Below are 17,947 nucleotides of genomic sequence, written 5' to 3'. Positions count from 1 at the left end.
CCTACACAGCAACCACCCTTGCCACCACCGGTGCCACCGCTACCCATGCCACCATCTCCGCCATCGTTGCCATTATCACCGCCACTAACCGTCATATATATATATATATATATATATATATATATATATATATATATATATATATATATATATATATATATATATATATATATATATATGAATAAATTCAAATAAAATATTAAATAAAGTAAGAACGGATATAAACCTTCATATAAAAAAAAATCAATGGCTATGTGTAACAGCCCGGAATTTCCAGTATTGTAATAATTATGTTTCTGGGGTGTTTTAAGAGGGGACTCGGCGAGTTGGAGCCTAGACTCGCCGAGTAGGATCGCAGACTTGGTCGCGGGTTCGCGACTGGACTCGACGAGTCCAGATATGGACTCGGCGAGTCTACGTTGTTTAGCGAAAACCCTAACCGTTCAGGTTTGGGACGTATAAAAAGGACTCATTGGCCGTCATTGTTCATTTTAGCCTTTTGAGAAGAACCCTAAATCGATTGTGTGCATCTGGAGCAAGAATTATAGGCCATTGTTGATTATAGAAGAGTGGTTGTGCAAGGAAGAGAAGGGATTGGCTAAAGGAGCAGCAAGGGAGTCACATTCTGAGGATTGGGGACACAGAGAATACATCATCCAGGTAAGAATTCGAGTATACTCTGCTATGTTGATGTGTTTATGGAATTAGGGTTTGTGGAACCCTTTTGTGATTAGATTGAATGCTACCTTAGTCCCCCAAACGATTGTGACTCTGTATTGGGACCTTTGGAGGTCCAGAATGTCCCATGCCTGTACATTTCGGGAATTGATGAAGGTTTTGGATTGGAATCCTTATGCCTTAGGTCAATATGTATGTTATGAATCATGGGGTGTATCATGAGCACCAAAATGAGGACCTTCTGTGATGGACCAGTCTAGGAAGGCCAGGCCTATGAATGGTCGGAGCAGTTCTGCCATTAGAAAGCAGTTTGAGCGGTTGCATGGCATGGACTCGCCGAGTCCGATGAACAGACTCGGCGAGTAGCTTGAAGATTTACTGGGACTCGTCGAGTTGTTCTTCAGACTCGGCGAGTTGAGTCGGGGTGGCCCCGCGATTCTTCCAGGAGGAACTTGTCGAGTAAAAAGGGGATACTCGACGTGTAGAAAGGGTGTCTTAAGGAATCGGTGAGTTAAGGGCGAGTGGACTTAGAGTCGTTGAACTCGGCGAGTCTTGGGGTGACTCGGCGAGTTAGATCTCGGGTTGAGTGAAGTTCTGAGTATGGGGACTCGGCGAGTCATAGGGTTGACTCGGCGAGTAGGGTCAGTCAGGGGTTGACTTTGACCTTGTCTTTGACCAAGGATTGACCAGTGGTTCCAGGGGTATTTTGGTAATTGTTGTTTATTGTTTGAGTTCAGTGCATTGGTGACTGTCCAGAGGTGGAGATCGTATCAGTGATCGGAGCAGCTTGAGCTATCTGTTCAGTCGGCAGTTTCGAGGTGAGTTATCCTCACTATATCGCTAGGGTTCATGGCACCAAGGCCGACCCTTTTATCGGATGGAAATCCGGGTAGTTGTTATTACATGATATGGGCCGGAAGGCATTGCTATGTGGACCGGAAGGTCATGGCCTGGAAAGGCGTATGTATGCATTTAGTATGTTGACTGATTCGTAAGGTAAGGTTATGATAGTGATCGGCTAGACCGGTATCTTGTTAGAGTAATGTTATGATATGTGATCTGTTGATCGATTGTTGTCTATCAACTGCTATATGATTATTTGTTATGTTATCTATGCATTTTATGCTTATGGGCCGGAAGGCAATATGTTATGGGCCGGAAGGCGATATGTATGGACCGGAAGGTCGTGGCCTAGAAGGGCGTATATGTGATTGGTATATTGGGGGTATCTCACTAAGCTATCGGGCTTACAGTTGTGGTTTTATGTTTCAGGTTCTCAAGAGTCTGTGGCAAGGCAAATGCGTGATCGTACCGTTCCTCGCGTTGGTGTTTTATGATATGAACCTGGGAAATTACTCTGTTTAATAATGTATTGAAAACCTTTTGTAACAACGTTAATAAAATGGATGACTTTGAAAAGTTTTAATTGTTTTGAAATTTTGGATGTTACAAGTTGGTATCAGAGCCTTGGTTTGAGTGAATTGGGGAAACATTCGTGTGACTCCAGTCTCAAATCGAGGAGGATTTTAAAACGAGAAATTAAAATGGTTTTCAAATTTAGTAAAAGGAGGACGCAGAGGTACGATCAGCCGGAGCCAGTAAGTAACCCCAAGATACCATACGTGATATTTGTTTTATTGAGCTTGATAGAACAGCATGCTAGAGTTAGGCTAGGGATCTTCAGGAATTCATGATAATGTTGCCTGATTTGTGATGCCTGTAGCCTAGGGTCCCTTATGGGATATTCTCAGTGTTCCTCTAGTGGTGAGGGTTGATAGTTGTCATGCATGTTCCCTGGGGTATTGTGGTAGTACTTCATACAAATATGGGTAGGTGTGGAAGGTAGTATGGGCCCGTACTACTGAAAGCACAGGACCCATACGCGTATCAGGGAAACCATGGTCTCTAGGGTAGGGTTGCGAGAGTTGGATCCCAGGATTGTGGGAAGTGTCTGAGATTGGTAGGGTGCCTTCAGTATGGAGATTTCGAGGCATGATGATAGTGGATCCGGATCAGGATCGGGAGCGGGGGAGCGAGTTCCGGGTGAATCGGTGCCGTCGGAGGTTATCGATCGGACGAGCACGAGCGAGCGGGATGCGAGGATTCGCGAGATCCTGCGTGATGAGGTTGCTGCATTGTTACGGGCTGAGTCGCCAGAATTGTTTGGGTCGATCAGGACCGCCATGGTTGAGTAGTTTGATGAGCGATATGCGGCTCTCGCAGAGACGGCTGCCGCGACAGTTACAGCGGCTGTAGCAACGGCAAAGAGAGGAGCTAGTCGGGGTTTTCAGTATCGGGACTTCTATTATACGAAGCCTCCCACATTCGATGGAGTTTAGGACCTGATTGCTGCTATGAGATGGTTATCAGACGTGGAGGGGTGTTTCTCCACGAGTTTATGCCCTGCTGATCAGAGGGCGAGGTGTGCTCTGGACCTATTGGTGGAGATTGACCATGGGGTCATATTCCGACGCGCAGAGGGCTGCGGTTTCAGGGGATCAGTTAGAGAGATGTTCAGTACTCGCTATGTTCCGCGAGATGAGAGGGAGAGATTTACTCGGGAGTTCCTTGAGCTGAAGCAGGATTCGGAGTCGGTGACTAAGATCACCAGGATGTTTATTGAGAGGGCGATGTTTTGCCCTGAGTTCGCTTCGGAGCAGGCTCAGATGTCCTGATATCTGAGTATGCTCAAGAGGGATATCAGACAGTTCGTGTCTGCGCAGAGGTGTGAGACCTTGTTGGAGTTGCAGGAGGCCGCCATGTGGCATGAGCTAGAGGTTGAGTTGCAGTTGCGTGAGCTGAGGCAGCCCCCGATGCAGTCGCAGTCGGCGCCGAAACGGTCCAGGACCGTAGATGTTAGAATGGGGGATCGGAGCGGCCACACTTGTGGGAAGTGTGGGAGGGGTTACACCGGAGCTTGTTGGTCCGGTGGTGCATGCCACAAGTGCGGAAAGGATGGGCACGGTGCACGGGATTGTCGGCAGTCAGTGCCAATTCGGGATTTGAGGATTTGTTATCAGTGTCGGCAGGTTGGACATTGAGGGTCAACTGTCCACAGCTTTCTGCAGGACCGGTGCAGGCTCTAGCACCGGCCACCTTGAGGAGTTCAGGAGGAGGACAGGATGGAGCAGAGCCCCAAGGGCTCAGGGTCGTGCTTATCGGCTTGCGGCAGAGGGAGACGGAGCAGTGCCGGAGGCAGCTGCGGGTATGATGCTTTCTTGATGTCTTGATTGTCTTGCATTGATTGTGGCGTATTGTTTGTGCTGGTATCTTGTGTGGATTTCGATGCGGTATTCGTTGTTTCGCGGGTTTGGCATGGTTATGGATTGGTGCTTCAGGTTTTCGTTTTGGCATTCGCTGTTCCCTGATGGTTTGGTATGGTTATAGTTTGGTGTTTTGGTGTCGGTAGCCTTGTGCGGTTTTCGATGTGGTATTCATCCTTTGGCAGGTTGTGGGTTTGGTTACGGGTTATTGTTGGGAATTCCGTTGGTTATCGTTCGTGAGGGTTGTTAGTGGAGATGCGGCACTGGGTTGAATGTCGGGTAGCATCTACAGTCGTAGAGTGGATAATTGAAAGACTGGATTCTTTTGAGTGGATTGATCAGGGAGAAGATGTGTTTTGCTAAGGGTTGCTTATGCTTGTGGGAAGCAGTCAGTGGGTAAATGTTCTTTTTGTGCAGGATTGTTCTGAAAGTTCGTTAATGACGATCGGTGGCAGTTAGTCAGTGCTTTAGTGGGGGAGAATCGGAGAATTCTCCGGGAGATCGATGAGTATGTGAGGGTGCTTAGCTGTTGGGATTCAGCAGTGTTTGTCAGCGCAGAGTATAGGCCGACGAGAGCGAGTGTCGGGTATGCGGGGCGAGATACAGACCTAGGGCATTTGATTGTGGAGGCCTGAGAGAAGGCCGGGATCAAGCTTGAGTAAGTAACCGGGGTTATGCGATCAGAGTATTGGTATGTTTGAGGTACGTGATGGGTTGTACTGCATTAATCCCACGGGATTATGTTGTGCATGTTTCTAGAGCTGGAACCGGAAGGTTCCCAGAGTTAGAACCTGAGGGTTCGCAGAGTTTGGGTGTACGGACCCACAGAGATATAGCCTCGAGTGGCTAGTATGTGTTATGAGAGTCGGTCCAGTCATGCTGGAGACTCTGTTGGTATTGCTGGATCAGTTTGAGATTGCGGATCGTGTATGTTGCAGTGTGATTGCATTGGAAGGTCTGGCCCCGGGTTAGTGATCTTGTTTAGCTGAGGCAGTGATTTTGATGAGTGGAGAGAGTGCATGGGATTGAGAGCCCCTGCAATGAGAACCAGAGTATGTGAATAGCGGTTACGCAAAAAGGGTGGTGTCGCTTGGGGCAAGCACCGTAGCACCGGTTGGAGTGGCATTATGGCCAAGAGGGTCCCTTGGAAGGAAAAGAGAAAGGTGTGTAACTCCGAAGGGGAGTGCAAGTTCACGAGAATGAAAGCTGCAGAGCAGAGTTATGGTTAGAGTATTTTGAGTATGCCTTCGAGCATCGTGTTCGCGGCAGCGAAGTAGGAACCCATCTGGTTTGGGATGTCTGTTGAGGCTCAGAAGGGATGCAGGGAGAGAGAAAATCTTAAATTCTCAGTGTGATTCTGATCAGAGTGTAGGGTGGATGTAGTGGTTCATCTTGGGAGATGTACGAGGATATCATCAGTGTATCGGGTCTTTCAACCTGCGGGTGTTGGGACTAGTCCAGTATGTGTATGTGATGGCAAGAGGAGAACTTGTGAGAGTTGCTCTGAGAGTGAGAATGGATCTCTAAGTCGGTCCGGAATGGAAAAAGTGGGCTTTGGATCGGGGATCCGGTGGTTCATGGTTTCCAAACCCTTATGGGTCAAGTGATCGTTGAGATTTAGAGCAGAGTTGCATCTTGGGTAATTTTCGGTTACAGAGAGTGATGTGCAGTACAGAGATCGTGCTCCAGTCAACAGAGCAGATTCGACAGAGCCGACAGGGAAAGTTATGCAAACAGACGCCGGTCCGAGCTTGAGTTTCAGGTCGGCAACCTCGTACTCCTGAAGGCCTCTCCTTGGAAAGGAGTGATTCGCTTCAGGAAGAGAGGCAAGTTGGGGCCCCGGTACATTGGGCCATTTCGGGTGATTGCAAGGATAGGCCGGGTAGCCTATCGATTGGAGTTGCCAGCGGAGTTGGGACAGATCCACGACACCTTTCATGTGTCGCAATTGAGGAAGTGCTTAGCCGATGAGTCGGCAGTGGTTCCATTAGAGGATATTCAGGTGGATGCGAGCCTGAATTACGCTGAGAGACCAGTGGCCATCAGAGATCGGAAGATCAAGGTTCTGAGGAACAAGGAGGTACCTCTGGTATTGGTTTAGTGGCAACATCAGAAGGGATCGGAAATGACTTGGGAGCCGGAACGTGAGATGCGGGAGCAGCATCCGGAACTATTTTCAGAGTGAGACTTCGAGGGCGAAGTCAAATCCTAGTGGGGGAGAATTGTAACAGCCCGGAATTTCAAGTATTGTAATAATTATGTTTCTGGGGTGTTTTAAGAAGGGACTCGGCGAGTTGGAGCCTAGACTCGCCGAGTAGGATCGCAGACTTGGTCGCGGGTTCGCGACTGGACTCGACGAGTCCAGATATGGACTCGGCGAGTCTACGCTGTTTAGCGAAAACCCTAACCGTTCAGGTTTGGGACGTATAAAAAGGACTCATTGGCCGTCATTGTTCATTTTAGCCTTCTGAGAAGAACCCTAAATCGATTGTGTGCATCTGGAGCAAGGATTATAGGCCATTGTTGATTATAGAAGAGTGGTTGTGCAAGGAAGAGAAGGGATTGGCTAAAGGAGCAGCAAGGGAGTCACATTCTGAGGATTGGGGACACAGAGAATACATCATCCAGGTAAGAATTCGAGTATACTCTGCTATGTTGATGTGTTTATGGAATTAGGGTTTGTGGAACCCTTTTGTGATTAGATTGAATGCTACCCTAGTCCCCCAAACGATTGTGACTCTGTATTGGGACCTTTGGAGGTCCAGAATGTCCCATGCCTGTACATTTCGGGAATTGATGAAGGTTTTGGATTGGAATCCTTATGCCTTAGGTCAATATGTATGTTATGAATCATGGGGTGTATCATGAGCACCAAAATGAGGACCTTCCGTGATGGACCAGTCTAGGAAGGCCAGGCCTATGAATGGTCAGAGCAGTTCTGCCATTAGAAAGCAGTTTGAGCGGTTGCATGGCATGGACTCGCCGAGTCCGATGAACAGACTCGGCGAGTAGCTTGAAGATTTACTGGGACTCGTCGAGTTGTTCTTCAGACTCGGCGAGTTGAGTCGGGGTGGCCCCGCGATTCTTCCAGGAGGAACTCGTCGAGTAAAAAGGGGATACTCGACGTGTAGAAAGGGTGTCTTAAGGAATCGGTGAGTTAAGGGCGAGTGGACTTAGAGTCGTTGAACTCGGCGAGTCTTGGGGTGACTCGGCGAGTTAGATCGCGGGTTGAGTGAAGTTCTGAGTATGGGGACTCGGCGAGTCATAGGGTTGACTCGGCGAGTAGGGTCAGTCAGGGGTTGACTTTGACCTTGTCTTTGACCAAGGATTGACCAGTGGTTCCAGGGGTATTTTGGTAATTGTTGTTTATTGTTTGAGTTCAGTGCATTGGTGACTGTCCAGAGGTGGAGATCGTATCAGTGATCGGAGCAGCTTGAGCTATCTGTTCAGTCGGCAGTTTCGAGGTGAGTTATCCTCACTATATCGCTAGGGTTCATGGCACCAAGGCCGACCCTTTTATCGGATGGAAATCCGGGTAGTTGTTATTACATGATATGGGCCGGAAGGCATTGCTATGTGGACCGGAAGGTCATGGCCTGGCAAGGCGTATGTATGCATTTAGTATGTTGACTGATTCGTAAGGTAAGGTTATGATAGTGACCGGCTAGACCGGTATCTTGTTAGAGTAATGCTATGATATGTGATCTGTTGATCGATTGTTGTCTATCAACTGCTATATGATTATTTGTTATGTTATCTATGCATTTTATGCTTATGGGCCGGAAGGCAATATGTTATGGGCCGGAAGGCGATATGTATGGACCGGAAGGTCGTGGCCTAGAAGGGCGTATATGTGATTGGTATATTGGGGGTATCTCACTAAGCTTTCGGGCTTACAGTTGTGGTTTTATGTTTCAGGTTCTCAAGAGTCTGTGGCAAGGCAAATGCGTGATCGTACCGTTCCTTGCGTTGGTGTTTTATGATATGAACCTGGGAAATTACTCTGTTTAATAATGTATTGAAAACCTTTTGTAACAACGTTAATAAAATGGATGACTTTGAAAAGTTTTAATTGTTTTGAAATTTTGGATGTTACACTATGATTAAGAAAGCTAATTTTGGTATTTCTTAAAAACCAAATAATTTTTATTTAATTAAACAGTGAGTAGTTTGTAGTTCGGTAAAATTACCTGAGTTTCTTTTGAGAAATCCATTGGCTATATGAGAAAATAGGTAGAGAAAATTTGTACTTAATATGACATGACATGAACATGAATTCAAATTTGGTCTAAATTCATTTCGTATATATATATATATATATATATATATATATATATATATATATATATATATATATATATATATATATATATATATTAAAGAAGAGCATGAATTTGAATAGTAAAGTGTTGTCTTTTGGCAAGAATGGTCCTTGCATGTGTTATTAAACATGTAAAGATAAGGATGGGGCTGATACGTGTCATTCCCAGGTCTCCCCCACCGGTTCTGCCTTATCTTCCCCCACCGGCTTTCTCATCCAGTCATATTCAACAACGATTGAATTCACACCCAAGGCACCGCAGCTCATGAAACACCCGCTGGCTATTGCAGCTTTGGTGCCTAAAGAAGTGGTCGCGTTCGCCGCTAGTGCAGTCGCTTGTGCCGCTTCGACTATTGTGGCTTTGGTGCCTAAAGAAGTTGTCAGAGAGCTGCGTTTTACTTCAAAGACCATAGTATTGGGGCGCAACTGAACCCCTTGCGAATTATCCTGAAAAATGTAAGTAATTTATTAATGTTTTATTTCAAACGCAGCTCTCTACTTTCGATTCTTCACAACTTGTAACGATATTTGGAATTTGCGTCTTCCCTCTTCAATTGAAGCTTTAAACATGTCCGGGGTTGTTTGTAGGCGACGTAGCAACATCCTGATGAGCCCTAATTTGTTTTCTGGTTTTGATTTTGGAATCAACAATCGATTATTGACAACAACAAAATCATTCAGGTCAGGAACGTTCTTCTTTTGATTTTATTTGATTCCCCATCTGTGGGGCGTCGTCTAGACTTTCCTGTGTTTTATGCTTGACGTCTGCGACTTTCGACTTCCTTCTGATGTCGTCGTTCATTTTTTATTTGGGTATGGGTTTTGTGCTTTGTAATCGATTTTGGAGTGGATGTGTTTTGTGATTTGTAAACGAGACCAATACAGACGGAAACAGGAGTTACATCTGCATCGCCATCTACCCATCAATTTGCAGCCAGTCCCAAGTGAATCTTAGGTACGACCTGCACACGGAAAATTAGCTTTCTTTTTGTGTCAACTATGCTTTTTATCGATTGATATTGTACTCATCTGATTTTGTTTTTTTTCCCTGTTGCTAATAATTTTGATTCTATTATGAGTTTCTTCCTCCACATTTCCTTTTTCTACTATGTTTTTCTACACTGATGCCGTTTTGGTTTTCCTATTTTCTGACATATTTTTTTACCCTTCTATCATGTTTATTTTAAATTTTGTGTGTAGGTTATATTAAAGGTCATAATCGATGTTATCTTCATCTGTTTCACTCTCCACTACACACCACCTGCAGCTTAGGCCCTTCAGCCAAGGACTGGCTGAAGAAGAAGAGAATGAAGGAGGTGCTCCACCCATTTACAAACGAATGGGTTTCAGTTGCACCCCAATACTCTGGTCGGTATTTCTAGAGGGTTCTCCAAGCTTCAAATGATGATAGCCCAATAGTTAAAAGATGAAGACAAGGTAAACCTGATTCTCCAATTTCAAGTCAAAGGTAATCCTAATTTCTCCAATTTCAAATCCAAGTCGGAGATTAACCTAGATTTGATTCGGTGGTTCTAACTTTTCAGATTTCTTGCTGAGTTACACACATCCCATTCATCGATTTCGTTTCTTTACATAATTCAACGCTTTTCAATTCTCATTTAAACATACCGACATGGGTTGGTTATATTTGTTTGCTACCCCTGCTTATTTCAAAAGAATTATGCAGATACAGCTGAGTCGACTACTTAATAAAAATCATCAATACGTATCACTATGCTGCATTAAATGATTAAACCATAACCTTATTTTGTGACAAAATGGTTGTTGATTTTTGCAGACCTTTGATTTCCCATTTCTGTCACTGCTTATCACTTACATGAATCTTTTGCTATTGTTTTACTAAGAAGAAGAGGGGTCTCATGATCTTATTAATTTATTGTGTTTTTTTTAGCTTTGATAATTGGTTGTATTTGGTGACTCATATGACCATCTGAGGATATTGACTCAAAACCATTTCAATAGGCACCTTTTATGCCTGATGTTACTAAAACAGTCGACAATGACTACGATGCCCTTCCATACCGCTAACAAAGAGGACAAACAGATGTAGATGCTTCTTTTGGATTACCAAAAATTGAAAAATAAAGGACCTGAAACGAAAATAATGTTGCTAAAAAATATTTTGTTTCAGAATATTTATATTTATAATTTAATAATAATAAAAAGATATTTACAAATTAAGTATAAAAAAAATGCCAACCTTGGATTCCAAACTGGATCAACTACTATGACCCGATCTGCTTTTGTTAAGGTGAGTCCCAAACCAACAACTTGAGAAGTTAAAAGAAATATCGGAGCTCCAATACTCTCTTGAAAATCCCATTATTATTAATAAATGATGAATAAAAGTCATATTTTTTCTAAACTTAATAAAATAAAATAAAAAAGTCACTAAAGAACTTTTCATTATCACATACTCATCATGTAATTTGCAATAATGTAAAAGTACTCGTGACATTCTATTTTAAGTTGAATGGGGTCAGTTGAGAAGTACAAAAACAATGTACTTTGGCTCACTTGGACATTTTTATCGAACATATGTAGGACATAGCTTAGCAACATAACTTCGAAGATAATATAATATACAAAACAAACATAAGAACTATTCCAGAAAATGAAAGCAAATTACTTAATTAATATTTGGAGAAGAAGATTACCTGGTAGTTTTGGAGACGCATCCTATGTGATAGTAGTATCAACCTTCTGATGAAATCGAGATTCCTTTTAGAGAGTGTCTTTCATGGAAGACTCATCATGGACCTGTTCTATTATTGATGTATCATGGTACTCAATGAATATTTTAGTTTATAATCTGTCTAAATTGGGGAAGAAGAAGATAATTTAGAGGAAACTCAATTGAACTTAATGACAAAAAGTTCAAGGCCACATCCAAAACATGTATGGCCTGTAATTTGTACCCAAATCCCATTATTTTATCTAAAAAGAAAACTTTTTGTTTGAATCTCAATAACACTACATATGTATACAACCCATATTCAACTCTGAAAAAGCTATATAGCTAGAAAATGGATTGATTTCTATTGACCTAAATGATATTACAGGTGGCCATGATCAATTGCAGTGAATCGACTGTGGATTCCAGAATTGAAAACAAAAAAGAAAATAAGGCCCAGATCGATAAATTCATCAATAAATTATTCAAGAGCTAACCATCATCCTCGATTGTTGTGTTGTCATAAACCCTAATTTCAACAAAATTGAAAAAAAAAATCCATTCATCAGATAAAAATGCCCAGCAATCCAAAGACTCTAACCACTTGTGCTCTCTATTTCCAAATGAAAACGTGAATAAAAAAAATCATTGATTAAATGAATAGAAGCAGCAGTAGGCAGTGACAGTTTGTTTCTTTTCGGTGCCAGAACACGAGTGTGAACGCCGATATCGCCTCCAAAGAAAGACAAAGTAGATAGAAAGAAGATGGTGGGGAACGGCTAGGATGTTACCGGTGGTGGTGCATCCGCAAAGCACACAGTAGCGGAGAAGCGAAAAGGCAATGCTGTGAAGCGAGTTCTTCCGCTAGCGCCGATATTGAAGAGAGAAAGTGGAGGAGGAAGTAAGCGGTGTAGATATGAAGCAGAGTGTTGTTGCTTCATTGCAGAAATCATCACAAAGAAACAGTCGACCGAAAACTCCATTAGGGTTGTTCTAAGCAGCCTTCTTTAAACGGTGTAAGGTAAATAGGATAGGGAGGCGATGGTGACCAGATGAGAAAACATGGAAGAGGAAAATGTAACAAACAGAAGCAGATGGTGGTGATGCGGTGCTCAATCGGTTCTAAAGAGATGCCCTCACAGAGGATGGAAGGATTGAGATGAAGAAGTGGTGGGCAAATAAAAGGAAAGATAGTCGAAGGATCGGGAAGTAAAAGAAAACGTAATGGAATAACAACGATGATAACAGAGGCGGTGGGAAGGATCCGACAGCAACCATGGTATAGAGGAGAGTAATCGAAGGAACAGTACCCTGGTCAGGTACTGTTCCTAAGGATTGTCAAATGAAAACACCAAAAAGGTTGAGAACGCAAGAACAAAGTATATTCATTTGTGATTTCATGTATTCATTTGTGGAGAAATGATAAATTTTTACGCCTTTAATTTCAATTGAAGAGAAAAAGCATATTCATGTTGATTGTGCGTAAAAAATTATCATTTCTCCACAAATGAATACATGGAACCACAAATGAATATATCTATTCTCGCGTTCTCAACCTTTTCGGTGTTCTCATTATATATATATATATATATATATATATATATATATATATATATATATATATATATATATATATATATATATATCCCTAATCTAATAAATAAGTACTAATTCGTCACGTGTCAATCTCCAAGCCCCTCAAAATCATATTTTCCTGCTTCTTTTAATAAACTAATTTTACCAAAATGGTCTTCGATTCCTATACACAATAAATATAAATATGCAAATAATATTCAAAATCGGTAATTCAAAATTCAAAATCGGTGATATCCGATAAAATATGGAAGTTTGGTTTTTGTAATTGGAAATTGATTAATTTCTAGTGATTAAATCCCAAAAAATCTGGTCAAAATAAATTCATACCCAAATATATACGACTATACGATCTATACAATTTTGTATCCATGATTTTGCTTCTGAGTTTTATTTCCAAACGCTATTATTTGCGAGCTTTGTGTGTTCTTGGTGCAAATAATTTGTCTTACAGCCTGAGCCTGAGGTGAGTTCTTTTTTTCCTCTTCTTTGTTTGATTGATTATGAAGTATGGATGGATGATCGCATTCGAATATTTTGTTTTTTCGTTTTCAGTTTTAGTTGTTTGTGGTTGTTGGCAGAAGAGTCAAGTGATTGTGTAAGTTTCATGAAAATTTTCACTTATTTGTTGTTTTCTGGAGTATATGTGGTTTATTTGATCATCGAATGTTGTTGACCTGAGTATTTCTCTATAAAAATTTCCAATTCCTTCCATATAAGTCCATCATTTACGACTAAATCTATCTAATAAACTGTATATACAATTGTTCTTATAGATATTTGCGTGATTTTGATTGAGGTTTTTTTTTCTACTAATGTTCATCATCGTATTTTCCATAGTGGAGGGTTAGTTATCATATGACCTTCAATATGTTTTGATGTTGATTTGTAGTTGAATTTGAAGAGAGGTTTGCCGCATAGTCATATATGTCTATTTATGCATTCTGATAACAAGCTACCAACTGTTGAATTTATCGATCCGATAATTTTCGTCGAGATACCAAACAAAACTGAAGATCCAAAATTGTATTCACTTGTGAATGAGTTTATGATTCATGGTCCATGTGGAGCTAAAAATATCAATTGTCCATGCATGGTGGATAAAAAGTGCTCTAAAAACTTTCCAAAACAATTTTGTAATCATTCGTCTGTTGATCAAAATGGTTTTACGTTATATAGGCTAAGAAACGATTGTCATTTTGTAGAAAAATCGGGTGTCAAGTTGGATAATAGAAATGTTGTTCCATACAACAAATATCTATTGAAAATATATCAGGCACATATTAATGTTGAATGGTGCAATCAGAGATCTTCTATAAAGTATTTGTTTAAATACATAAACAAGGGTCTTGATAGAGCTACAGTTGCTGTTGTACGAGCTAACAATGAATGTGAAAATAATGATGTGGTCGATAAAATAGCTGAATATTACGATTGTAGATATTTATCTGCATGTGAAGCATCATGGTGAATTTTTAAATATGATGTTCATTACAGGTATCCATCTATGGTCAGACTACCTTTTTATCTTCCTAATCAACGACAGATTGTATATGGCAAAGATGATGATATTGACGATGTTCTGGACAAACCTTCTGTTGCTGCTTCGAAGTTCACATTGTGGATGGAGTGTAATGCAATTGATATCGAAGTACGAGAACTTACATATGTTGAATTTCCTATAAAGTTTGTTTGGATATTAAATGGTCGGTTTTGGAAGCGAAGGAAATTAGGAAAACCCATTTGTAGAATTCATTTAGTTTCACCTAGTCTTGGTGAAGCTTACATCTTAAGGATTCTTTTAAATAAAGTTAAAGGTCCAACGTCATTTGATGAAATTCGCACGGTAAATGGTTAACCACATTCTTCTTTTAGAGATGCTTGTTATGTACTCGGGTTATAAGATGATCACAAGGAATACATCAATGCAATTAAAGAAGCAAGCCATTCTGGATCTGGTTTTTATCTACACTTCTTATTTGCTACATTGTTGATGTGTAATAGTATGTCTAAACCAGTGGTCGTTTGGGAAAATACATGAGAATATTTGGCGGATGGAATTCTATATAACCAACGACAAAGGTTCAAGTCTCCAGGTATTAATTTTTTTCTTAATTAGTATTTAAAAAAAATCTTTTTATTATTCAACACCCATTAAATAATTATTAAAAAAATTATTAAATATCATATTTTATATTTTGTAAATAATTTAATATTTAAGGTGCAGACTTATCACTCGGTGGAGATGAACTTAAGAACTTAACTTTGTTCGAAAAAGAACAAATTTTACTTCGAAACAACTCCACTCTCAAAAAGTTCACAAAGATGCCTTACCCAGATGTTGAATCTGTTTCTTCTTCAAACAATCGACTTATCTCCGAGGAGCTAGATTACGACATTCTCGTTATAAAGAATGACTTTGATCATATGTTTCTTGCATTAACAGATGAGCAACGTAAAATTTTCCTTAACATCATGAGTGTTGTTAAAGAAAATAGAGGAGGTGTCTTCTTCGTTTATGGTTATAGTGGAATGGGTAAAACATTTTTATGGAAGACAATATCTGCAGCAATTAGATATGAGGGTAATATTGTTTTAAATGTTGCTTCAAGTGGTATTGCTTTGTTATTATTGCCCGGTGGTAGAACAACACACTCTTGATTTATACTTCCATTTGAACTTATAGAGGATTTTGTTTGTAAAATAAATCCAGATGGTGAGTTGGTTAGCTTATTAAGAAAAACCTCTTTAATAATTTGGGATGAAGCACCTATGGTCCATAAGCATGTATTTGAAGCTTTAGATCGAACTTTGAAAGATGTATTAAGGTGTGGAAATTCAAGCATCTCAAATATTCCATTTGGAGGGAAAGTTATTGTCTTTGGAGGAGATTTCAGACAGTTTCTACCTGTTGTTCCGGGTGGCAGTAGACAAAACATTGTTAATGCTTTTTTGAGTTCTTCATATTTATGGCAACATTGCAAAGTCTATAGATTAACAAAAAAAAATATGAGGCTAACTGTTAGAAGGGATCAATCTGATACAGAAAAAATAAGAGATTTTGCAAATTGGCTATTGGATATAGGAGAAGGCAAACTCGGTGGTCCGAACGACGGTGAAACGATTATCGATATTCCAGATGATATTCTCATTAATGATCCAGATGATCCTATAGGTTCGTTAATTGAGTTTGTATATCCTTCAATTTTGGAGAAGTATAGCAGTACAAATTATTTCCAAGAAAGAGCGATACTTGCTCCAAAGAATGAAGTGGTTCAGGAAATAAACAATCGTTTGCTTAAGAAATTTCCAGGAGATGAGGTTGAATATTTAAGTTCAGATAGCATATGTGAGTCCGAATTTGTCCATGATCAGTTTGATGCAAATGTATACTCTCCTGATGTATTAAATGGTCTCAAAGTATCCGGTCTACCAAATCATAAGTTAGTTTTAAAAATTGGTGTTCCAGTAATTTTAATGAGAAATATTGATCAGAAAAATGGTTTATATAATGACATAAGACTACAGGTGATATCATTGGGCAAACATGTTATTGAGACACGTATAATATCTGGAACTAATATTGGAAATCAGACTTTTATTCCAAGAATGTCTTTAACTCCATTAGAAGAAAAAAATTCCCTTCAAATTCAAAAAAAAGACAGTTTCCTTTGGTTGTATGTTTTGCGATGACTATTAATAAAAGTCAAGGACAATCGTTATCAAAGATTGGTTTGTTTCTCAAAGATCGAGTTTTTTCACATGAGCATTTCTATGTTGCCTTATTTAGAGTTGAAAGTAGAAAGGATTAAAGTTATTAATTTTAGATAAAGATGGTAGACTCACAAATAAAACTTTCAATGTTGTTTATAAGAAAGTTTTTCACAATTTATAACCAACTTTTTTGTAGCATCTTTTATTCATTTTTAGCAAATCACACTTAATCCATCATATTTATTTATTTATTTATAATTACGTATTGTATTTTTTTATGTTAATTTGATTACACACATGTTTTGTTTGTTTTGTATCAAATCAATTTTCTTTTTTTTTTTGGGTTTTTTTGTCATTACTCAAACATATGTTGCATTATATAAAGTCATGACATTTATAAAATAGGTGGATTTATATTTGTAATTAAATATTTAAAATTTACAAAATTACTAAAAATAGAGAACACATCCTAAAAAAAACACAACCATTGCATGGATTTCAAGGTTATGGTCAGTAAGCCTAAAAAAGAAACACGTGACGCGGTAAATCAATGTAAAAGTTTTGAAAAAAACTAACAAAGACACCAACAATTTCTATTAATCTCACGAAATTATCGCCATTAAAAATGAAGGAGTAAAAATCCTCCAATGACAATGACAACTGATCGAGATAGTGGAGTTGAAGATTTATTGGGATGATAAGTTATAATGGTAAAAGTGGTGTTTTAGCCAACAAGCACTTTTTCTTCCCACTCGCTCCCTTGTGGTTGTGTCATCATCTCCGTATGTTCAACGAGAATCATACACCAAAAATCAGGGTTTTAAAAACCTCCATTTGTAATTAAATACTTACCATTTACTGTGTAATTAAACACTTACAAATCACAAAGTTATTAAAAAAAATACAATATTACAATTCATAAGTTTTCTAAATTAATGAAATATTATTTTATTACATAATTAAATTTTAAATTCTATTTAAAATAAACACGCGTGAGTTCCATGGGTTTTAACCGTGTGTGTGTGTGTATATATATATATATATATATATATATATATATATATATATATATATATATATATATATATATATATATTATTCTACAATGAGTTTTATATCCATAGCTTTATTTCATTATTCAACAATGAATAAATGAATAGTCAAAAGTTAAAACTAAAATTAGAATTTACTACAAAAATACACATACATAAATTTATAATAGAATAATAACATTGTATAATCAACCGTTAATATTCATATTAAAATTACATCAACAATACACATATACAACATTCATTACAGAATAATAACATAAACATAGTGTTTTTATGTTTTCACACTATTTATTGTTTTTATTTGAAGTTACTTTTATATATATATATATATATATATATATATATATATATATATATATATATATATATATATATATATATATATATATAAAATAAATTATTAAAAGAAAAAAATAAAGAAAGAAAGGATAATTTGGTCTTTTTATATGGAGCAAGGACCTGAAGTGCAATATTCACAAATCATAAGGATGTAACCTATCAAATTTTAAACTTAAAGACCAAAACTACGAATTCGATCAATCTACAAGGACCATTTCTATAATTTACTAAAACTAAAATGTCAAAACCTAATCATCAATCACTTTGTATTTAGCCATTTTAATTGGAA

At 39.0% G+C, this 17,947-nt stretch overlaps 1 protein-coding gene and 1 long non-coding RNA gene across 3 annotated transcripts; both read left to right on the top strand.

Annotated features, from left to right (window-relative positions):
* The first annotated feature begins 8,423 nt into the window (after positions 1 to 8,423).
* LOC145052043 (uncharacterized) lies at positions 8,424 to 9,841 on the top strand. Of its 2 annotated transcripts, none has more exons than XR_013683945.1 (3): positions 8,424 to 8,718; positions 8,851 to 9,217; positions 9,463 to 9,841. It is a non-coding gene; the product is annotated as an uncharacterized LOC145052043 (long non-coding RNA). The 2 variants fall into 2 exon arrangements; XR_013683944.1 differs by having other exon boundaries at positions 8,823 to 9,217.
* Positions 9,842 to 14,057: 4,216 nt separating this feature from the next.
* LOC145049346 (uncharacterized) lies at positions 14,058 to 16,243 on the top strand. Its single transcript, XM_078997765.1, has 4 exons — positions 14,058 to 14,396; positions 14,569 to 14,632; positions 14,772 to 15,164; positions 15,264 to 16,243. Exons 1-4 carry the CDS (start codon positions 14,058 to 14,060, stop codon positions 16,241 to 16,243), a joined length of 1,776 nt encoding a protein of 591 aa, XP_078853891.1.
* Positions 16,244 to 17,947: the final 1,704 nt, after the last annotated feature.

This window comes from Lactuca serriola, chromosome 5, assembly GCF_051521515.1.
Source record: "Lactuca serriola cultivar US96UC23 chromosome 5, Lser_US96UC23_V15, whole genome shotgun sequence".
In the NCBI taxonomy this organism is placed as follows: Eukaryota; Viridiplantae; Streptophyta; class Magnoliopsida; order Asterales; family Asteraceae; genus Lactuca; species Lactuca serriola.
This window is presented reverse-complemented; position numbering and strand designations above follow the sequence as displayed.